This window comes from Malurus melanocephalus, unplaced genomic scaffold (assembly GCF_030028575.1).
Source record: "Malurus melanocephalus ecotype Western Australia unplaced genomic scaffold, MMel_1.1 scaffold_61, whole genome shotgun sequence".
In the NCBI taxonomy this organism is placed as follows: domain Eukaryota; kingdom Metazoa; phylum Chordata; class Aves; order Passeriformes; family Maluridae; genus Malurus; species Malurus melanocephalus.
In genome coordinates, this window is record NW_026623293.1 from 153,093 (window position 1) to 177,221 (window position 24,129).

The window sequence follows — 24,129 nt, forward strand, 5'->3', positions numbered from 1 at the left end:
TTTTTCCTTTTTTCTTTTTCTTTCCCTTCCTTCCTTCTAAATGCATGCTTTGTTCCTTCAGATCCTTAAGCAGTCTTTCAGTTCAGTTAAATATTAGAATTATAAATAGATTTGGCCTACTACACTGACAGCAGTTTTTAGMGTGTTCAGATTCCTAGGGCTGCTGTAGTAAATAGTTTTGACCAAAATATAAGATATTGTCAGTTTTATATGCAATTCACTTACCACAGACAGATGCACAATTGCACCTGTGTCCACAGTGTCYGCAGGCCCAAGGGGGAAAATGCAGCCTAGGAAATTTTCACTGGAGAATTTCAATGCAGTTCAGAGTAAACACATAGTTTGTAACAGAATCAGACACTGTACSAAAGAATTACTTTCCCCAGCTGTTGTGCAGTACTTTATTAAATCAGCCACATTCCTGAGTTCTTCCTGCACAGACCACAGTGTTAATCCTTCCTGCATAACTTCATTAGAAGCATTCTTAGAAATCTTCTCTGTCAGGAAGCCAATGAAAATGAAATTGTATTTTTGTACTATTTGCTAATGGAGAATTCAGCTGTGTTATTTAAAACAATTGGATTCTATTGAACTTAGGAGGGGTTTGGTTTGTGGCCTATATCATCACAATTACAGATGAAGCCTTGTTTTTCCGCTGGAAAGAACTTTGGTGATACATTTGTCCCCTCCTTGTTGTGACCACAGGGAACCATGTCATGTCCATTCTTCATAAAAGTGTGAAGTCTCAACTTAGAAAAAAAGGCAGAATAAGATTAAAAACCCTTTCAGGACTTCAGTTCTCTGATGATTAGAAAATACCTGAAGTCAGCCTACCTCAGGTTCATGTATACTTGTTTCCATGCCAGTATTATCTTTTGCCTTTCTTTATGTCAATAGACAAGTACTTAATGCTATTTTGCCCTCTGTGTTTTCTAATTTTTAGTGGCCTGAACTTGGGAACWTCCTACTGCCATTGGTTGTATTCACACTTAGTTTTTTGGCCATGCATCTTTCAGATGCATAGTGCTGCTGAGCCGTCTGCTGTGGAAACATGAACTGTGGAACTGTGTCCATAGCAGGATTTCTACCAATAAAATCATCTACTTGGCATTGGTCATTGGCAAACAATATGATGTAGACAGGCAAGTGTTTACCATGTTCAAACCTGTTCCATTCTAGAACTGATTTTTGTGTATCCCTGTGTACAGGAGATGGTACCCCATGAATCACCCCTGTGACACCAAATCATAACTCAAAAAATGAGACACTGCAAAAGTTTCTGTAAGCATTGTGTCACATCCCTGCTTGTTGCAGCCTGCCAGGGATTTCATTCTGTAAATTCAGTATAGAAGGAATGGCATGTGGGAATGTCAGCCTGTGGAAGATGCTGAGGATGTGAGCCTGTTTGGAGTAGCATTGAAGGTGTGTGCTGGGATTGGAGGGAGCCASTCTTGATCCAGGCACATCCATAGGAAGACAAGGTCAGGGGACAGGAGCTACAGTGTTTGACTCCATAAGTGCCCACAGGAGAGCTACTTTGCAGTAGACTCAGGCTGTGGTTTGACATGTGAGACCCACAGTAGAAATCGCTCAGGATGAGGCAGGGTATGTGAATGTGTAAATGTCAGTGTCACTGAGGATGGCACAGAATGCTGAAATTATACCAGCTTGATGCCTTTGGGACAACTTTATTCTGGAAGTAGGAGAGCAGACCTGCTCTGGCACAAGTTGGGGTGCAGATGGGCAATGCCAGTTGAAGTGTTCAATCTTCCATRACAAAATGAAGCTCTCAAAAAGAGGGTATTTTTAAGGGGCAGAGTCAGCCCAWAGCAAATYGGTACTTTGTGTCATATGGCTGTGCTGCTTTTAGCACAGTAGTCAGAGCCTTACAGAGTTAATTCATCATCAAATCATGTCCTGAGTGACATTTTATTTATTCCCAATGTTTTTTTACATCTTGTACTTTACAGAAGTTAGAACCACAACCTATGAGTCATGCATGCATCCTTTATGGAAGAAAAATAAAATGTTTTATTTGCTGAAAAAAAATATGGTTTAACCAGTTCAGAAGCAGTGGAACTTGGCTCKGCTCCACCACTCCTACAATACTTTCCAGTCAAACCCTAATGCAAGGCACTTTTTGGACTTTCAGCTTCATTTCTTTGTACTGTCTATGTGCAGCCTAAACAAATTACTTTATCCRTGTAATATATTTTTTTTCTGTTAATAGCTAGTAAAGATAAGATGCTGCATTGGCTTTATAGAATTCTTTAGTGCTGTAAAATTGGAGAAAATTWGTATGAACCTAAAAAAGATACCTGTTTGAAGGTCAAGCTCCTTGCCAGGCCACTGGAGGATTGAGTCACCTGTGCCTKTGTAATTCCTTATAGATGCTTAGCTGATGTGTTCTTAAAGAGCTCCAAGGAGACAAACTCTCAGTTATTCCAGTGTTTGCTATTGTCTGCTAGCAGTTGTTTCTCCCCTGTTACAATAATCTCTGACCTGAGTACATGAATGCTACTAATAGCATTTAGTTGATACTTTTACAAGCTTTTTAGGAAAGTAACTGAAAAGAGTTTAAATACCAGGGTAYGATAGATCTGCTTGATGGTCAGTTTTGGGAGCAGGTGTTCCTTTGAGATTCTCCTGTTGCATTTGTCTTCATTTAGGAAGCCCATCTCCCAGATACTATAGAATGAATGGGTCTGGAAACAGTTGTGCTTTTTTCTTGTCACTGCATCTCATAGTATTAATCTCTGGTTTTATTTTTAAGGTGGCCAGCAATTTAGTAACTGTTTCGAAAACATGGTATTTATCAAATATGCTGTTTTCCCAGCATCTTTTATATTTTGTGGGGACTTAATGGTAGAGTCTCAAAACCATAAATTTAACTCGGTTTCTTCTAAAGGAATGATAAATTCCTCTTTTGCTTCAAGCACTGGCATTTAGGCCAGGATTGAAAATTTAGAATTTGTTTCCTTCAACATCTCAAAGAATCTGACTCTATCCAGCTATCTGAGCATCAGCTCACATGCCTGACATTGGGCAGCATAATTTCCTCCTCCAAAATATTACAGAAATGTGCTGGCAGAGTTTACAGTCTAGGATCAGAATTTGTTTTTTGTTCTGAAAAAATGTGGGGCCATAATGTAACAACACAAAATTTCTACCCATGCCATAGTAGGACTTGCAGACACAATACTAAGGATAACAATATGTTTATAAACTACCCTTAGGTATGCTTTTAGAGGTGCCTTTGATTCAGTGAAGGGAGCGGATAGACTTCCAAGGTTGTTTTGTTTTTTTTTTTGTAGACAAAGAAGTAGTCACTATGAAGTAAATGGCATGCAGAAAATCAACCCTGAATTTATGCATAGCACTTGTTTGCACCTTCAGATCTAAAAGCTCTGATTTTATTTCACCCACTGAAAATTATTTTCATATAGAAAATGTGGCCTTTTTAGCTCATCCTTTGATAAAAAAATTGCTAGGAGTAGGTCTGATCTATATTTCTTGTGAAACCGCTTCACTGAGCCATGCCAAAACTTCTTTTTTCATACACACTCCTTTTTTTTTTCAAACCACACATTTGTGTGTCTCAGTACACAATGCCGCATTTTCCACTTCAGCAAAAAGCTTTGAAGAAAAAATATGTTAAATATCATTGGTCTGGTAGAAATTAATGCAGCTTTGAGTCAAAGCACAGAGTTGACACCCACCTACTCAAGGAATAAGCATCTTTGCAGGTAAACTTGATGCTGGAAAAAAAAGAAAAAGGCCTATCTGAAGGAAAGAAAAATCATTGAATTGACAGTGAGAAATCCCAGAAATTTCTGTTATGGGTGTGCAGGACGATTTTCAGAAGTGCATAAAAATCAGAAAGGATTTTTGCAGAAGGAGGTAGTATTGAAAACAAGGTTTGAACAGAATATATTAAACCATTGTAAATTCCTCTCCCAAGAAATACCTGGCAGTTTATATAGCTTTTCTTGCCAAAGCTTTTGATTTTCATCTCCTAATAAACTCACCAGCTGCTTTAGTCTATTACTGCTAGTCTTCCAAGGATTCTTTTGTTAATCAGTAGATCTCTGGTCATGCAAATACTTTCTTTAAGACAGGCAAGAATGAAAGAAGTCAGATGTTACAAGAATTTGYTTTATTTTCAATTCAGTATTTTGTTTTCTGAAGGAAAGGAAAATTGTTGGGGGTTTTTGCTGACATCCGCGTATAGGTTTTTTATTTTGAAAAAATCAGATTCTTTCTCTTTTACACCCAGCTCTTTTAAAACCAGACATCTTTAAGTTAGTCTTATCTTAAACACTGATTGTGTTGCTGCCTGAGGAGAGTCTGAGAGTCCCTAACTTAATACAGCTGTCTCTAAAACAGATCAATATGCTTATCTCATAATGGTGCTGTCGGTTTCAGTGAGGTATCAGCATACTAAACCCCTTCTCTGTTCTTCATATTCTCTCTAACTGCACAGATTAGGATAGTGGGAAAACCTCTCTCTCACTCCTGCAAAGTAGGTAAATTATTTTACTTCTAGTGGCATGTAGAAGGCACCAGGGAGTACTTATTAATAGCTAAACCAGTAATTGAGTGAATGTCATTTGGGTTTTCTTGTAACAGTCAATCATAGAGCTCCTTTCTTCCATATAGGAAGGGAAGWTATTGTCTCTTCAGTTCAATTAGTCTCTTAAGATGTGTTTGACACTGTATATTTGCTCCTGTTATTCAGGTGTGTGGAGGCTAATGAGATTTCTAATATGTATCTGTTTTTATATTGTCTACTTGAGCAGCTTTACTGTCTGTTATTTTTTCTTACAGAAATTCATTGATCTAAGTGCTGTCACTGTCTTATTTCTGTTCACTGGATACTCAGCAGATCTTGTTAGCTGGGATTTTCTAGTGTAGCCCTGGATGAAAAAAAATATTCTTTATACAAGAATAAAATCTTGTTTAGATATKCACTATAGCTGAAGCAAATCAAATTAGGATTCTTTGGGGAGGGATTTTTAAAAACGTCTTATATAATATGACAGCAGTTTTACCACTGGTAAAATTTGGAGGCAAAATCTCATACAACTGCTTTTGAAAATGTTATCCATTCAAGAGGAAAGGGCTGATCTCTTCCTTTTAYGAGAGGAAGTACATCTTCAGAGAAGTGCCTACAATTCTGGACAGCTGATGCCCAGTGGAGCCAAATGAAACTGAAATAACAGCTTTAGGACCAAGCAGCTTTGCKGTTTCATGACTACTTAAAATTAATTAGATTGCTATGTCTGTGACCATTGGGAAAATGGATGCAACAAGTGAATAGTTTTGATTAACAGTGCCAGTGCTGAATTTACATGCCTTATGTCAAGGAAGATTTCCATACGTTGTTTTCTCTCTTAGCAAAGTGATCCATCACTGCCTTGCTTATAATAGTCATTCCCAGCATTTGGCTGAATGAAAATCCAAATACATAATATCTGTACTAAGAATTCTGCCTGAAACTTTTTTTTTAATATTATAATCCTTAAAGAGCTCATTAAATTTCAAATGTAACAATTTTGGGRAATTTCTAAATTTTGGATTCTGGACCGCCACTTTTACCGTATAGTTTTAAGCACATCTACACATGTAATGCATTTTAAAAGAAGAAGTAACAGTCCTATAAAAAGATGGTTCTTTTTCAAAGCAGTAAGTTATTAAATTGTAGAGATTCCTCCAATGAACATTTTTTGTGTTATCCAGTTTTGTCATAACATTTACTGTAACAGACGTTGTCTCCACTCTGACTTTAAATCAGAGGCATTTCATTGGAAAGACTGAGGTGGTGGCAGGCCCATCTTTACAGTGTTGGTCACTCTTAAAACTGAGGTCTAGGGATTTTTGTATTCTTGGTTCCTAGATCTGAAGAGCATTGTTACAGTTTGATGAGGAAAAGCATAGCTATGGCAGTGTCCTAATTCTAGGCTTCAGCCTGAAGTTCTGCCCATTCTKTTGAGGATGAGACCCCAGTGATCTGAAAAAAGTTGTGTTCTGAAAAAATGCTCTTTAGAATGAAGGAGAGGTGGGAGACTTGACTGCTGCAGAGCTTCCAGGTAGCCACGTGCACCACAGTTCAGCATTTACTTGATTCTCATCAGCTGCCACTAAATTTTGTGAAGTTGCCTCCATACACACACAAAAGTGTTTACAAGACGAACAGTAAATTAGCCCTACAGTTGCGTAATTGCCAAAAGGAAAAGCAAACAATATTTCTGCGCATGAAGTCAGTATATGAGCATATGAGCTCTGCTGATGTTTTGGATCCCTTTTTGCTAAATTATTTGTGAATATGTAGCTATTATAATCAAAAAAGTATTAAAGAAAAGTAGATATAAACACTAATCTGGCTAAATGTCCATAAACAAGCACACGTAAAGTAATTTTGAGTAATGTTTGTCTTTCTTTGCACCTTGGACTTCTTCAAAACTGTAAAGTAGGTTTCCCTTTTCAAAGCATAAAATACTGCATCAGAGAGCTTAAGCAGTATCACATGTAAGACATTAATTGTACTAATTAATAATGTAACCAAGCATGGACTTACTTTGCCCAAAGCAGATTCCTATTTATGCTTTGCAGTCAATACATGTGGCCAGCATTGCTACATTCTAATTGGTAAGCTGACTCTTCTGAATATTGAATATATTTCTAAAATACTTGCAAACAGTACAGACATGTCTATTTTTTTTTCTGTAAGTTGGCTGACTTTCTGTCTTTTCATTAGGAAGTCTGTAGATCAGATTGCATTGATCCTAGAACTTATATTTGCAGTGTTTCTTTATCTCCRTATTGGTGCTTTTATCTGTACAGTCTCTATTTATCTGTATAGTCTTTTCTCAAATGTAAAAGCTTCATCTTCTCATCAGCAAATAGATTTTCAAACTGAAAAATCCATGACACATCACTACTGTATATATAAGTCACTACGCTTAGCAAGGATTAAAATACTTCAGACTGGCAGTGTGGGTTTTTTTCTGCTGTTGTTTCTGCAGTTTTTCAACAGCTCAGTCACAGGAAAATGGCACTGGGGCTTGAGGTTTTGTCAGAGAAGCAGAGCATTGGCATGTTTTGGTTTTTTTTTTTTTTTCTTTTCCTCCTAATACCTGCTGTCTGGCACACTGGCTGGTGAGAGTAGGTTTGGGAGAGTAAAATGGATTACTCAGGGACAAACAAGAAACCCCACAAGGATTTGTTCTTTTTCTTGATTTCAGTCCTATCTGCCAGCTGCTTCCCAGAGKTGTTAACAATTTTCTCCGTGCATTTCTGGACAATTTTTAGTCCTTTCTAGTTTCACTGAAGCAATAGTGTAAAACACGTGGAAAACCCTGACTGCATGTAGTGTTTTACAAATACCTTAATACTGAAAGATAAGAGAAATTAAAAGCTGACTGGTCAATTGAAATACCCATGCCCTGCAGAAACATTCCACTTGGTGATTATGTGAGTGAGGGTAAGCAGGGGCAGAAACAGGCATGATAACATTTCTGTAGCTAAGGAAGAGGTCGTTGCTTTATGGACCGATCACTCACAGAACCATGTGAAGGAAGGCTGCGTTTCAGTGTGCAGCAGAGGGGACTGAAATTAGACAGCAGCACCTCCAGAAGGCGGATCAGTTTTGCCGCCAAATAGGAGAATCCATCSTTTTGCGGGTGTGCCGTGAGATTGTCACAGCCGGCGCTCTCCGGGRTGGGCGCTCCACCGCTGCTTGGTATTCCAGATGTGCCCGAGGTGCACGACCCCCATCTAGTGGCTGCTTTAAAATAAGGGAAAGGAGCGTSTCACTGCCTGGCATCTGGTGCATTTCATGCGTGACAATGGGTAGTGGTTTAAGCTTTTAATAACAATGCATGGATTTTAACTTGCCTAAATAATTCCTGATTTAAAAAAAAAAAAAAACAACCACCCCAAAAAAAAAAAAAAAAAAAAGAAAAAACAACCCAAGATATTAAAAAAGCAAACTTTTTGGTATTTTTTATATAAAGTGGCCCTCTGGTAGATTCGCAGCAGCTTCACAGCAGTCACAGGAAGATTGAGAAAATCCTAACATGGTAAGCCAAGGTAGTCAATAAACATAAATTACACATGGCAGATTTGCTGGTTAATGCATATCTAAGCTTAGTTTTCAGTTTTTGCTTGTTTCTTGGAATAGCTACAATTWATATAGCACAAAGGTGTTAATTAATGAGAGACAAGTCCTCGGCACCATACATTCTCTCCCTCAAATAATATGAGATTTTCAATCAAGAAGCAAGAATACATCATCGAGTTAGGAGGAAAGKGTTCTGTTTCCAGACTCAGTGAATTTTCCACGACACCTCTTAGCTCTACTCCTTTAAATCTGCTATTATGAAACTACAGCATTATTCACTTCACTCTCTTTTCCATGATGTCCATTTGGAGAATGAACTGGTTAGAAAGAGAGATGATGTCACAAAGCATGGCGGTGTCAGTCACAGAAACAAGCAGAAAATCCCGTGTATTTACAAAAATATGTGTAAGTATAAAATACAGTATGTTAAAGAAAATACAGTATATTAAAGACCATCCCTGCATAATAATACTATTGTTCTGTAAATTTGAGTCCTTGTTTTAAAAAATACATGTTTTCTATATTCCTTAGTTATTGAAAAGATAGAATTTTGGCAGGATAGGTTTCTTTACTGCCCTAAGGAAAATCACCACCTATATTCTTGGGTTCTTTTAATTATTTTTGTTTTCCTTGTACTCTGTTAATCTATATAGCTTGGAAGAGCCAGGTGACCTTGCTAACTGATTAGAGATAAGACCCCTGCATTTTGGTGCTGATTCCCCATATACTACATACACAATATCAATAGAGATACATTTGTCTCTGATTGCTGTCTTTTCCTCTGTATAGTATGAAGCAAGTGAAAATGTTGTGTAAATTGAGCAAGATTCAATCTCTTTCCCAGTACTTCACAAAATCTTTCATTTTCTGAACTTTTTTCCTTTTCTTTTTGGTAATGACCATGTACAGCTGTAAAACATTTCCAAAGGTAGAAGTGTTTCTTGCTTTGGATAAAAGCAGTCTTTTGAGATTGATACAAATTATGATACTGATTTATTTAGTTTTACTCTCTGTTGAGAAGTGTTTTCTTTCTTTGTTTTGTTTAACTATGATTTTGTTTAAATAAATTGTTTTATCATAACATCAAAATGTGGAATTCATTAGACAAGTTCAAACAAAACACAAAAATTTCAAAGTATATTACATTATTTTACCTCTTTTGTTGTCAGAAAGTTCCTCCCAGATTAACATTTCATGCCATCATGGTTTGACCATCTACTGAAATAAAYAGGAAAATTAGCATAAATATTTGATAGGTATTTTTATATTTCAAATTCAGCCAGTTGCCAATGCCAACATGCCTAAGCTGATAAGCAGTGTCATGACGACCATGTGTTTAACTCTCTTCATGATTCAAAGCTTTTTCATGACTGAATAGTGTTGCTGGTGCCTGCAGTTATATTGCATAAATCATGATCTTAAGGTTCGGGACAKTGTCAAGAGGTGACTACATCTTGAAGTAGCAGGGTCTGTTGTGTATTGAAAAGCCAGGTTCTGCAGGTTTTCAAGTCTTCATTCCCTGTGACACCCATATTCATGCTGCAGAGGTATCTGTGCTCTCATATGCCCTAACCATGAGACTCTTAGCACTAAGCTGTCATTACTAAAGCCCTTTGAACTCGTAGAAAAAGACATTATGTCACTGAGWGAATACAGACATCTGTGGAAAAGGAAAAAATTGCCATTTGATCTGAGGGGCATATGTTAGGTTTCATTTATGGCAGCATTCCCATGTCTGTTTTTGGGATGTATCCCACCATCACTTAAAATTTTGATACTTTATCACCCTCCATATGGCTTTGAGCATGGTGAGAAAAACAGAGCATGTTGCTGTGAAAGGAGTCTCTTTTAATAACTTACACATTGGCTTTAGGAAGAGTAATCAGATATTAAAGAAATAATCAGAAAAATAAGGAGAGCAAAAACATGAAGTAAGGTAATTGTTAGCTAAGAATTACTCTTCTTTTTGAAGGCAAAACCTTTCCTGGTATTGCATCCCTTATTCTGTATCCGGTTGAAAGAGTATTTCCAGAGATAGTTACCAGTATAGCGATAGCTAACAGCATAGCTCCTGGCAGTCAGTAAAGTTTTATTACTTTCTATTCTCGTAAGTTAAGCAAGAATGTATATTTTTAATAGTGATTGACTGCTAATAGCCTTAAGGATACCTCTACCAGTTRTACAGTATAGAGACATCTTTTACTTCAGTGTCATGGGCGAACTCATTTTAACTGTGTTAATTGTGCATTTTTGTCCATTCACAGTATTGTTTTACTGTGGCAGATGGCCCAGTGATGTGTTATAAATACTTTGCATGACATCCCCTCTATTTTACTAATCTCCACTGTGACTTTCCYATTGGTAATGACTAATGACAGTTTCCTAGCCAGCAACTTTTAATAGATTCCTTTTTTTCCTTAATCTCTGCCTGTCCTCAACAGCTCTGTTTTGTTCAATAATTTAATCAGTTCAGCAACAGTGTATTATTAGACAATTGAACCATTACTTTTTGAATTTTTGAAATGCAAAATACCCATGAAGTAATCACTGATGAATATTTCAGTATTAATAGAGACCACTTTTTCTTCTGAAGAAATAGAAAGGGTTTTGCTTTCTGTGCTTGAATGCTTTTCATTTCCTTTTATTTCTATTTCTTTCCCTTGGTTTTCTGAAAACCATATGCAATACAAAGAAAGGAATCCAATAGCTAGAATAACCAGCAGAAAGGATTAACAGTTTTGCCTACCCACCATGCCATTGAAYATTTACCTATCCAAGGATTGAGTTTATACAGAAAAAAATCCATTCATCCTTGTCTCTATGGTTTATCTGCAGAAAGGACATCGAGACAAAACTGGTTCCAGGCTCATCCTATCCCTCTTAGCAGACTAAAGGACGTAGATGTTGCAAATTCAACAGTAGAATAAGAGCATTAGAGCTCCTTATAGGCTGGTGTGATTTTTTGGAAAACTCCTGGCCTCTGGAATTTCTGCCCAGAAGCACTTSTTTCTCTGTGAAAAGGATCAGCTAGTCAGCTTTCTATCTTTATGTTGCTAGCAGCTGCTGTGTTTTGCTAAGGGCGATGCTCCTCATGCTCTGTCTCTTTTATSGAAGACATTCCATGAAACGAAGCCATAGTGGAGCAGAGCTAGCGGGTGGCTGTAGGACAATTCTGTAATTTCACAGTGGTTTGTGAGATTTCACAGTTTAATTTCACAGTTTAATTGTGTTTCTTCTTGGAACAAAAAATTGCTTTAAACAAGAATGCCTTACAAGCCATAACCAGTCTATATTTTRAGGCTTTCATTGCAGAGATAAGGAGGAAGGACAAGCTGGCTAAAGCATATTATCACTCAGACATTAGGCTGAGTTTGGACGTTAAGTTTAAAATKAGTAGCTTTATAGCTTTTATACAAATGTGGTTTCTGTACACAAAAGTCTCTCATAACTTTCCTTTCATCTTCTCTCCCCCTCCACAGAGTGATACAGCAAGTTCAACTTAAAAATGCTTTTTTAAGGCAATATATGTATGTAAATGCAACTACTACCTGAATTTCAAAGKAGCTTGCTGCAGATGCTTACCTGTGCTTGTTATTGTCAGGCACCTTGTTGCTGTATTGCTGCTTGCTCAGTGCAGCTGATATTAATAGTGATTTCTTTAACCTACTGAATGTTGATCYTTATTAAATCTGTCTTTTCTCAGGGATGATGCAGAAGTCAAACAATGGGACAAATTTTGTCTTTGGAGGCATTTGCATACTGCCAGTGAACTCTTCCAAGGGATTATTACATGTGTGTCCAGGGAGGGAAGATGTTCAGTCTGGTCTGGTGCTAAACCAGTTCATATTAAGAAATTTGGAAGTGCACGTGAAAAACCTCTCTTTGAAGGAGGAGAGGAGAGGAGAGCTTACACCCTTTGGAAAAAAAAAAAAAAAGAAAATAGAATAGATAAAAGTTTATTGTTTGTTGATAATGAAAACTTTCAAGGGAGGCTTAATGCCAAACATTTTCATTTTTTCCCCTGACAGGCACAAGCATATTTACTGTTTATGAAGCTGCTTCTCAGGAAGGCTGGGTGTTCCTTATGTACCGAGCAATCGACAGTTTTCCCCGATGGCGTTCATATTTCTATTTCATCACCTTAATTTTCTTTCTGGCCTGGCTTGTTAAGGTACTGAAAAATATGTCTCTTTAAACCAGTCTGAAACATAGAACATGTTAGAATTAATTTCTTCTCTTTTTTCTGCTTGCTGAGCTTTGTTTCAGCCATTCTTTCTTGTCCTTTTTCCAGAATGTTTTTATTGCGGTCATCATTGAAACATTTGCAGAAATTAGAGTGCAGTTCCAGCAGATGTGGGGGTCCAGAAGCAGTACTACTTCAACTGCCACCACCCAGGTRAAGCACTTGAGATTCTGAGATTCTTTGGGGATTTGATTTTGTTTTGTTTATGATTTAATAATAAGCAAAAAATCCTGTTATRTATATTTGACTTTGCATATTACTACCTATAGTCTAAACCTGATGTATGAATTTTCATATAAAATTTAATTCTTGGCTGCATTATCCATCTAGCCTTTGTTAAAAAGGAATAATAGAGAAGACTGTAATATGGTTCTCTCTATGGCTAGGTATTTTAATGCTGTATTCTTTTTTTAAAAGTATAATAATGCTTTTTTATCATGTCATTGGTGGATTTAAAATCAGGGTTGCTATTGAATATCACTTTCTGTGCTAAGAAATCAGTGCTGAAGTTCCAAAGTTGTGGCTGGAAGAAGAGAGTCAGAGGGTAGCTGAAGTGTTAGGGGAAGCCGGTCCTGGAACTGAGAAGGATGTGTTGAGACCAAGGAAGAATGAGGTGTTGGGGCAATGAAAGAGCCTCACTCACAGCTGGAGCAGTCACAGAAAGTGAGACCCAAATAGAGATAAYGAGTAAGAAGAAGCCATCATGGCAAGGGTGGGCTGGGTAGTGGGAAAGAACCCTGTATGAAAAAGAAGAGCTGGGTTGAAATTTAGATTCTTTCACTCATTTTTTAACAAACAGATATGTGTCCTGAAAGAGTGAAAAAACAGGCTTTTACAGACTCATGCAGTTTGAGATCTCTGACAGGAACTAGTATCAACTGCCTGCAAAAACCTCTTAGAAAGACAGATATGATAAACATATCCATGAGGGAATTTTTTCTAACCATGTAGATGGAGATTATTTAATTTTCCTAAGACAGAGGATTTAAGTTTTCAAAATTATTTATGAAATATTTTTATATTCTTTTGGATATTTCTGTAATCCATATGCAAATCTAGTCCTTTTCTGCTGGCTGCTACATTTTTTTGCCTCAAATAGACTGYGGAAATAATTTCTAGTCTATATATGTCTTTGTCATAGCAGACTTTGTGATATCAATTTAAAATCTAAAAAAAAAAGACTTTTCTACATGACATATGCTTAGCCTGGGGAACTGAATGTTCATAGGACAAATCCTGAACTATATAGGCTTAACCAACACACTCTCAGCTAGAAGATGGAACAGAGAGTTCATTGTAGGGAAACACAAGAAGCAGCCAATATTAAGAAATTTAAAATATTCAAAATAATGTCATCATGCCAAAAGAACATGAACAYGTTGCATATAATCTGCATCACACAAATTAAAAATAGCGCGCTGGCTGCAGACAAGCGAATGGTTCAAATGGCTGCTTCATTCCTCGAGTCACTGACAAAATGGGACATTAAGGGAGTCCAGGTCACCAGACTGCAAAAACTATTTCTCTTTTTCTGTATTAAGAAGGTCAGAAAATATCTTGCAGGATTTCTTGTTCAAAGCACCAGACAAAAGTTAAAACCTGTGCTTGTTTTGTGCATGAGGTAGCCTTGAGTTATCTTCCTTCACTTGTCCACTTTGTACGTCATTGAGCTGTTCCCCAAACTTTCTCCTATAGAAAAGGAGTGTCCAGGAGTCACAGTCTAGGAAAGGGTTGCTTGAAAAGGATAAAAAGAGGTTCTTGTAAGCACTTCAGCAGTGCACTTTAAAGCATGGTAAAAAGAGGAGTAATTGTGCTGATCTTAGTTGGCAACGCTTCCTGGTACAGAGATACTAAATAAAGATGTGGAACAATTACAACCRTATTTGGGTGACACTGTCCCCAGTCTAATGAGCACTTCTCTCAGGATGACTTTTAAGGTTCATCCATGCTTCTGTGGCTGTGTTCTTCAGGTGACTCGTTTGACTGCTGGGTGTCMAGGAAAAGGTGGGAGTAAGGTGGGAACTTTGCCACACTTCATTACATAGTATATGCAGGTGGCAACTCAAAATGCTGRAGCCATTCATTTTCTTTCAAGGACATTTTCCAAGGACAGTTTTAATCACTTTCAGACATGGTTTCTCGCTGTTCCTTATGTCCAGCAGCCTGTATCACTTTGTGTCCTAATTTCTGAGAAAAAAAAAAAACCAACAAAACAGAATGCCTACATCTACACTTCCAGAGGCCATTAGTAAAAAGTGAATAAAATGTGGTCAAGAGAGCCTTTCCCACTTACATTATTAGAGCCTGGAAATATTCAGCTGTTTACAGGAATGAAAAACTCTGTGAAACACTACATAATGACTGTACAGTTACATTTAATACGCATCAATGCAACAAAAATAAAGTGGTCCTTGCAGTAAAGTAATTTTGCCAGTGAAAAAGATGAGTTGTCGGCTATCGCCAAAAACACCATGAAAATTATTTTTGTGGTCACAATGTATTTTTATTTCCTCAGGGTAAGCTTACCTCAGTAACAAAATTATTCTGAACAGGTACTGCCATCTAATGATGCTGGTCAGTGATTAATGAAATTGGTTTCTATATTAGGACTMATAGAGACACATTGTGTTTGATGATATCTGAGTAAAATTCAGACCATTCAGGTTGGAAAAAGCATGTTACCTTTTTTTTCTGTAGGAGAAAGAATAATTTCTCTCATATTTTAAAATAGCTATCATGAAAATGTGTGCTGGTCCTGAAGGGAAATATGTTAGATTTCACTTGTATTTATTGCCACGTAAAACATTTCTGACAACAATCTTCCCTTTCAAGATGTTTCATGAAGATGCTGCTGGAGGTTGGCAGCTTGTGGCTGTTGATGTGAATAAACCCCAAGGCAGAGCTCCTGCATGTCTACAGGTATGACATTGCTTTTTGATAAATCAGTGTGTGTAACCAGAATMATTCAAATGTTGCTGTAAGGAAACTGTGCTGAGAAATAGCTACAATAGTTTTAGTAATACATTTTCTAAACCCATTGCATTGTGCAGTGTAAACTTGTTTTTGAAAATCACAGATCGACAAAAAAGAAAGTACCACACCCAAAGAGAGAATATTAGAAAAAATCCTTCCTTATAAAGCTCTGGGTTTTGTACTTATGAGAAAAATTTTTAAGATTTTCAAATATAAAATAAAATAATTAATYATGTTTTATCTCTCAGAATTTATATGCAAACATATTCCATTCCTAGGATGTTCACAACATAAGTGCTTGTTTATGAAATGCAAAATGCAATAACATATGCCAAGAAGCATGACTAATCATAATAAACACAAGTACCTAATTTCTCTTGTTCCATCATGAAAAGAGGCTCACAGAAGAAGGGAGAAGAAGCATGTAGGTAGCAAGCTATACAGTGTTTGAAACTTTCAGATTTTATATTCTTACTTGGATGTAAATTAATTCATTAAACTCCTTCCTCATTGTTTAAATGAATCCAGACTAAGATTAGTAATTTTTTATCCATTTTTAAAATCCATTTTTAGAACAAAACACTGTACAGAAGTTCAAATTTTTATTGTCAAGTTAAATAATGTCATTTCTGGATAAAACAAACAAACTTTACAGTAGAAAGCAAAACCTACTATAGCTTTTGCTGGCAGTTTGGGTTATGTTTGGTTTAATATGTAAGCTAAAATACACATTCTTGTTGGCAGCATGTATATTGCTGAACCCTAAGCTGGCAAGCACCTTCAATCCCCTCCACAAGCTGTTCTTCTCAAAYGTCTCTGCTTTGCCAAACCACTGCCATGTATTTGATTATAGCAGATTTCTTAACAGATAATTCCTCTTCCCAAATTTAATTATTGATTTTGACAGCAACAGGAACATCATTTGTGGTGTTCTCAAGTAACAGTCTCAGATATGTGGATAAAATGTAGCTGAACTCACAATAAAAACAACTTCAGCTGAAAATTAAGATCCATCTGAGTTACCTGGACTGCCTTTGTCTGTAGTATTGCGCTTTTGCCCCTTTTAGGAATCATGTGAACACAGTAGATTGTGTTCCAGTGGACATAAACCTCATGCAATCAATTTTTTATATTTGCAGTTTTCTTCTTGTTCTTCAGCCTTTTCTGAAATAGTGGAAACTCTGAAACAGTGCTTTAGTGTCTGTTGCAGGACATTGAACTATATGAACTCCATTGGAGTCCATTTTTAGTCCAACAGTCTGTTAACTATGTGAAGTCCATGTCCTAGTTTCCATTAGGAAATTTGTCCTTCATGACAGTRCTGCCTCTATTGACAAATAAGCTATATTGATGTTGGTGTTGTCATCATGGAGGCAGTAAACAGGATTGCTGTTCTGTATTTACACACTCTAACTTTTAGATATCAGAAATAAGAGTTTAGCAGTAACACTTGTTTTGTATAATTTGGAACTCCCATGAATTAGATACCTTTGCWTTCATAAATATAAGTATTTTGTGTGATGTAGTATTTTGTGTTTTTTTTAACTGCAGGTCTACACATATTAGGGTGGTCTAATGATTTTTAAATGTTCTAAGAAATAAATGTTTTTTTTTATTCTGCGTCACATCATAATGCAAGAATTGCAGAAACAAGATAGTCTTACTCTTCCTCATTGCTATACTTCCCCCTCACTGCCTGCCTGAGCTGGCACAATATTTATGCAGTTGTTCAGAGAATGAAATCAAGGTTGGCATGGGGAAAGTCATGGATTTGTTATTGATCAGACTCCCTGCAGCTGCATAAACGTTTTTTCTGACAAAATGAAGGGACCAGAACATTAGTAGGAGCAGTCTGGGAATGTGAGAACTGCCTCCTTCAGCAGCAGTGAGCTATAAAGCATGACTGCAATAACTTTCAATCCAGTTTATTTAAAAAAAAAATGTGGAAATTACTATAATAATCAGTTATATAATTTTTTTTTTGTTACTTGTTTTGTATTGGGCCAATATCAAGGAGGTRGCTGGTCTGCTAGCCTATGCATCCAGCTCATAGGAAACACTGCACAGGTTCCTCTCTGCAGCTCTCAGGTTTATTCATAGGTACACTTTATATATGTATAGTTAAATATGTCTGCATAGTACATGCATGTGTACACACACGTGTTTAAAGATTCATAAATAAAAGGAAACAAGGACAGCAAGAAACCACCTTGAAAAGGTTACCAAAAAAAAACAAAAAAAAAAAAAAAAAAAAAAAAAAAAAAAAAAAAAGAAAAACCAACAACCAAAAAAAAAAAATCCCCAGAAAATCCACCACAAACTTGAAAGTCCCAGACAGTGAGTTCATGAATCAGAACCTTTATTTTCAGGAATTGTAGGTACTTTGGTGTTTGGTGAAAAGGGGTCTCTGTTCACAGCTGTGGGGATTCTTCTGTTGTCAGTATGGCTGCAGAGGGGTACAGAAAGGGATGGTGGTGGAGAGATCACTTTTGTCCAAGGCTGTGGGKAGCTTCTGAGTACTTGTAGGATGATGGGGTGTGGAGGTGTGGAATGCAGAGGTTGTAGCTGTCTGTAGGATCATGATGGGGTACAGAGGTGGTGTGTGGTGAGATACAGATACAGTTGGTGTAACAGTGGTGCCTGTGCCATGACTGTGAAAGGCTTCCAACTACCTGTAGAAAAGTATGGGGTGTGGAGATGAAGGGGTCTGTGGACATCCCTTTGCACTGGGCTTCCAGATCYCCACAGGCCCATGATGGAGTAGGGAGAAGGTGCGAAGAAGTAGCTTCGTCCCTGCTTGTGGGAAACTTCCATTTTGTACAGAAATAAGAGGTAAGAATCAATATCCTTCACAAATTTACATCTTAAAATTATAGATTAATTTCTCTGAGGACACACACAGCATATTTATGCATACTGTGCGATTGGAAAGAAAGAGTTAAGGGCAGAGCTGCTATTCAGGGGGTGGTAAGCAGGCCCAGGGAAAGGACCAGCAGGGACATTAGCTGAAATTCACTGAGGACAGGCTGCACTTCAGGAAGAACCAGATGCAGGAACATAAGCTGAGGCTGGGCTCTGCTGAAAAGGCCCTGGGAGTCTCTGTAAACAGCATGCTGAACAGAAGCCAGYAGCCTTCCCTGGCAACAGTGGAGGTTGAGGATCCTGGGTCATTGTGTGGAAGGAATTACCTCCTGTTGCTCAGCACTGGGGAGCCTGAATTCAGATACTGTGTCTGGTTTTGAGTCTCTGGGTACAATATGAATACTGACAAACCAGCTCAAGTTCAATGGAGGGACTCCAAGATATTTGAGAGGCTTACTGTTTTTCTTGTCTCTTTCAATAAAAAATGGTAAATTAAAGCATTAAAAAAAAAAAGTATATGGGTAAAACATGTTTGTTTCTCCAGTGTTAAGAGATTATCTTTTTAATTCATAACAGAAAAGGATAGTGGTTCTTACCACTTACATTTAAATTTTATCTGTCCTGTCCCTTCCTTCCTCAAGTTGAATGAACTGCAATCATCTCAACCATATGAACTCATAACTTCTTTTATTAACATAAACTGAAGTGGGTGCCAGTTTATATTATCAGACAAGACAGGAAACTGGCTGTCCCAGGGGTGAACTCACTGCCTCTTCAGTCGCAGCTGCTGCTATGGTCCCTGAAAAAAGGRGGCAAGCAAACAGAAGATGGTAACAGCTTAACCTTTCTCATCTAAATTAGCATGATGAAACTGAGCACACATTTAATAACAACTCARTTGTGAGTCCCCAGCCAGTTCCTGAGATTTGGCCAGATACTGGAGTTACCAGTATCTACCTCTTTATACTATTCACATGGTACTTTCACCATTTCTTCCCACAGTCTATGTACAAGTGGACAATTATGGAAGTCTTATTTTTTTTTTCGTAATGGTCAGTATTTATTATCTGATGGGGCTGGACTATGTTATGTATGTTCTTCTGTTGCCAGCATGTTTAGTTTTTCTGCAGAGCCTTCCATTCCTCATTTTTAACTRGTTTTGCCTCATCAAAACTGTTTGTTTTACATTACACTTGGCATAGTCTGCTCCTACATATCCTCAGTGAAACAAATATGGTTGGTTTTCAGCACTGTTTCAGTGCTAAGTGCATCACTGGAGTATCCAAACTTCTGTTAAGTGATGGAATTCTTAAGCTTTCTAAATGAGAGCAGKGCATAGAAAAAAAATGGGCTTTTATTTAATTGTAGCCTCAGAARCTGGAATCAGTTAATCTTCTTCTGAATAAACTCATATAATATACTTAAATAATAAACTTATTCAAATCAAGACTTCATTTTAKCTCACTGAGAGAAGATTTTTCTTTCACGTAAGAGAAGTTCCCTTTTAATTGGAAGAAATATATGTCTATAATTTAATAAAAACTACTGTAGGTAAGAAGAGAACAGGACTGAGTAAGCATGTCTTCTGCTGTTGATTCCAAAGTTACACTAAAGGGCAAATTAGTATATAAACAGATTATTAGGTTTTCATGTTCACCAATAATTGCTTCCCATGAAAGAGAAGAAGAGAAAACCCACTTGTGCTCTCTTCTGTTGTTCCTGCAAAAATCCCTAAGTGCTGCTTTGTGTCATGTCTCTCTTTTATTCAATATATCCATCATCAAACTTCTAAAACACTCGATTCGTGCTTCTCTGTCCGTGTCTCCTTCACCCTCTATGTTTTTCATGCCTTTGGATATTGCTTTTCATCTTTTTGTCTCCTTYAACTTTTTCTAGAGTTCTGTAACTCTACAAATTCTTAAAAAAAAATTGCAATAATAATAAGTAGCATGAAGGATTGACCTTTTTGATGCAAAAAGATAATGCTTAAATTTCTGACACTAATCATATGTYCAAAAGTGCTATAATAATAATAATTGCTCAGATCACAGCTTTGCATCCTTTCAGTTCTTCTGTAGGTGAAGCACATATGATTGAAATTGAATACAGTATCTTCATTCTCTTGAAGATTCTACTATCAGAGTACAAGTGCACATACAGTTTGTAAGTGACCACTTCCATTCATGCTGACACATCAGACACAGTATCCTCAAGCTTTATCTAAACATCATTCCATCTTCAGCTGTGTATTTCATTTTTGCCCAAAGTATTAACATGAGCATGGAATTGCTCTCTGGCTCATTGTTTCCCACAGTTCACTGGAAACTGTTCATAGTTTTTCTGTTCATTACAAAACTCTGTATTGAGAAAACTGAAGATGTCATTACTTACTGGTGTTAGTAATAAYAACCAGAGTTTCATGGAAGGCAGTTGAGTTGAATCTTTCAACTTTAAATATGTGTACTTTACAAGTCTTTGCAGACAGAAAGAGTGACAGAATCATTAGAAACCTYTAAAATTAAAAGGAAAAGAAAAATRAGAAACAYAATGTGCCTTTAAAGGGCAAACACATGCTCAAAGAATCTTTAAAGTAATTTTTTCTGAAAACTGCTGCTCAGTTTTTCTTTATTTGTGAACTGAGAGCTTCCTACTGGGCTTGTAGGAGTAACTCACGGTAGGCAGGAAGTTCTAACGCACTACAGTGTGTTCAAGTAATATCAACAACAGCAAAATAATGTGGMAACCTGGGAGCCTCAGCATGCATTCATGCTAAATGGTTCATGTTGAAATGGAAAACACAAAGATTATTTTTCAGTAAGAAAAGAAAATCAATATTTTAAATCAATGCCAATCATAGGGAACAGTGAGAACAAGTAGCGAAAGACCACAAAGCACCTTTGGGAACAATCAAAAGAAAAATGCAATAAATATAAAACCATTATACCAAAATAAAAGCTTCTCTGCCCCCCATTAGGATGTATTTGTGAATTACAATCAGAAACCATGCTAATTTTTCATGTTGCCACTTCCAGCTGCTTTTGTAAAATTAAGGAAAACTTAGGTGACTGAGTTAAAATTCTTCCAATGAACTGTATTAGTACCCATTTTTCTTGCCCACTTGTCACAGTTTAGTCTTATTTACTTATAGCTACTCTGCTGCTGTAAGCAAGAGTCCTTTGCGATCCCAGATCTGTACATGCAGAGTAGTTCTGCTCTGCCCATATGCCATGCATCCCTGAGGATAGGCAGGCAGGCTCCYGGGAGAGATGAGAGCTTGGTGAGCTCAGTGTCTCTCACCTACCCAGCAGGTTAGACATACCAAAGCACGCTACTCACCTGGTGGGATTCTGGAACTCCTTTGTAAAAACTCTYTGCAGATCAGCTGTTACAGAAGTAAAGGCATGGTTAACCTTCTTATTTGTTTTAYCTAATTGAGCAGTTTGGTGCAATAACCACACGTTTGTGTGAGACAAAGAGAGTTACAAAGACTCTGCACAGAGCCTACAGAGCATCTCTGTCTGAATTATTGTTTGCTAAGACATAACACCAGACCTGCATTGCTCCACACACCATTGCAATGCTCTACCTTGGCTAGCAGGGCCTGAAGGGGTGAAAGGAAACCCTGCYCCGGTCTGTGGGACTAGGTATGATTGTATGAAGAACAGACTAGTAAAACTCAACAGATCTAACTGGTCCATGGGAAGATGTAGCTGTAAGTAGTTGGACTTGATGATCATTATGGGTCCCTTCCAGTTCAAGATACTCTATGATTTTAAGTGTCTTCCGAAGCATGTATTAGTGAAGGTTTTATGTTAAYACACCACACATAGATCAAGTTATTCATTCCTCCATCACTCCCAGCTTTAGAGAGCTTGATGTATCTATTTGCCAATTTAACACAGTCCCRTATTATTGGAGTGCCTCTCAAGGATATGTTTAAATACCATAGAAGCCAAACCTCACAGGGATATATTTTTCCATAATRAGGAATGTGAACTACAGCAAGAAACCTGTTAAGTAGTTTTCTCAAGGTCTAGAGGAAATTTGTCCTTGGGCAAYAAATTGAAGGCAGATTTGCAGAGTGCCTCTTCATTCCCTTAGCCATTAGGATATTTGCACAATATAGTGTGTTGAGGAACTAAATTCTAAATATCTCAGTACACTAAATAAGTAGAGTTTCACCAAAGGACAGGCCCAGGCTCTTCCAACTGTTGAAACAGAACTTTTAATAATATTCCCTTTCATTTTTGAAGCAGTAATGTTTGCAGAGCCCAGAAAGGAATTAATAAAACCAATCTTCCTGCAAATTTTAATTAAAATTGTGCAGGGCAGTAGAGAGTCTTGACTATCTTTTACTAAGAATTCCATCCTTCCCAGGATATTGAGTGACAATATACTTAGTAAGAAGAGTCAGAAGAATGCATATTAATTGAATGTGTTGTAAAGGGAGGATATGTATTTTCCAATCTGATTAACTCTTTCTTAGATTCACATTTATGCACCATGTTCCTGAGGAACAAAACTCACCCAAACCCTCTGAAAATAGCTAACATATCTCTCATTAGAGTCTCACTACAGTCATAAAGAAAGCCTGTAAAATATTGCAAAAGCATTAAATGTATGATTTTTTTAGGAAGTCTACATTCATTTTACTTTGGTTTGATAGAACTGAAATAATAATGCATGATGAAATTTTGCTTGATGTGTTTATCCAGATTTTGAGGTTTTKTTCTTTTTTTGGTGGTATTTTGGTCAACAATTCATGTTTACTAAGATTAAAACCTATTTGGGGTGCTATCCCAATAAAATAATATTTTAACACATTGCTTTACTTTTGATTGYTTTCTTTGGATTGATATCCAGTAATGTCATAGATTACTGGAACCCCTGCAGTGCTTATAAAACTAGCAGATAAACAGTTCATTTGCCATGTGTTGAAAACTGGCCAGTTCCAGCAACAGGCATACATGCATTATCCTTCTGTGACTTTCTGGATACTTGTTTTTGCCCTCATTCCCTGTCTTGCACTCCAGCAGTAGCTCATTTAGGGACTTTCTGAAGTGAATGTTAAATTTAGGTCATTATATTTAGTTGATGGATTTATCACTTATCTACTTGTCTAGTCTTTTTTTGAACCCATTTATCGTTTTAGCCTCCAGAACTTGTTCGTAGGAAGGGGTTACATAAAGTAACAATGCAACATTTTAATTAATTACAGTTGCAGATTAATTTAATGGTTTTCCTGAAATTATGCAGAAATAAAACAGTGCAAAGATTATTGGTTGCAATTTTGAGATGGGTGCTTATTTTCAATAAAACAAAGAATTTGAAACAACAAAACTTGGCAGTCGAGAACACAGGCTGTTGTAACATGCAATCAGTAGCAAGAGGAGGGCAGGCAGGAGTGTCTGAGGACTGTAAACACCAGCCATGGGACATGGTTGCTGTTTGTTTATGCCTGTGTAKACAAACAGAACTCCTAATGGTGAAGAAACATCAGAAAGGGAAATAGACTTTTGAATATCAGTTACTGTTGTCTGTTACAAAAATACATTTATGTGTTTGGTGACAGGGCTGCCATTTGTGAGACAATTTTCAAATCTTCCCATAGGTAACAYTCTGGCATTAACAAATATTAATTAWTGATTGTTAGATCCCTACTGTAATTGGTCTGTGCTTTTATTTCTCTGCTGTTGCATATATGCATCAAAAAGAAGAGCAATTTCTTAAAAAGGGTATACAGAACTGCATGCATATTGCCAGTTTGCAAGGTATGCAGCCTCCCTCTCTATCTCCCTCCTTCTCTTTATTGCTTGCCTCTTTTTCTTGATAACTCCTATGCCAAACCACATRTGCTAACAATGAGTTAGAGACACAGTTCTCCTATGATCGTAGTTTCTTCTCCATAGATTTCCATTTATTTGCTGAT

The 24,129-nt window shown here is 37.1% G+C and overlaps 1 protein-coding gene across 1 annotated transcript in view; it reads left to right on the forward strand.

Moving 5' to 3' along the window:
• The window catches only part of NALCN (sodium leak channel, non-selective), a 210,442-nt gene that overhangs the window by 53,337 nt on the left and 132,976 nt on the right, over window positions 1–24,129 (forward strand). Inside the window, exons 7-9 of the mRNA XM_057366171.1 lie at window positions 12,151–12,293; window positions 12,414–12,518; window positions 15,198–15,284. Coding sequence (XP_057222154.1) covers window positions 12,151–12,293; window positions 12,414–12,518; window positions 15,198–15,284 — 335 coding nt within the window. The remainder of the gene's footprint in view (window positions 1–12,150; window positions 12,294–12,413; window positions 12,519–15,197; window positions 15,285–24,129) is intronic.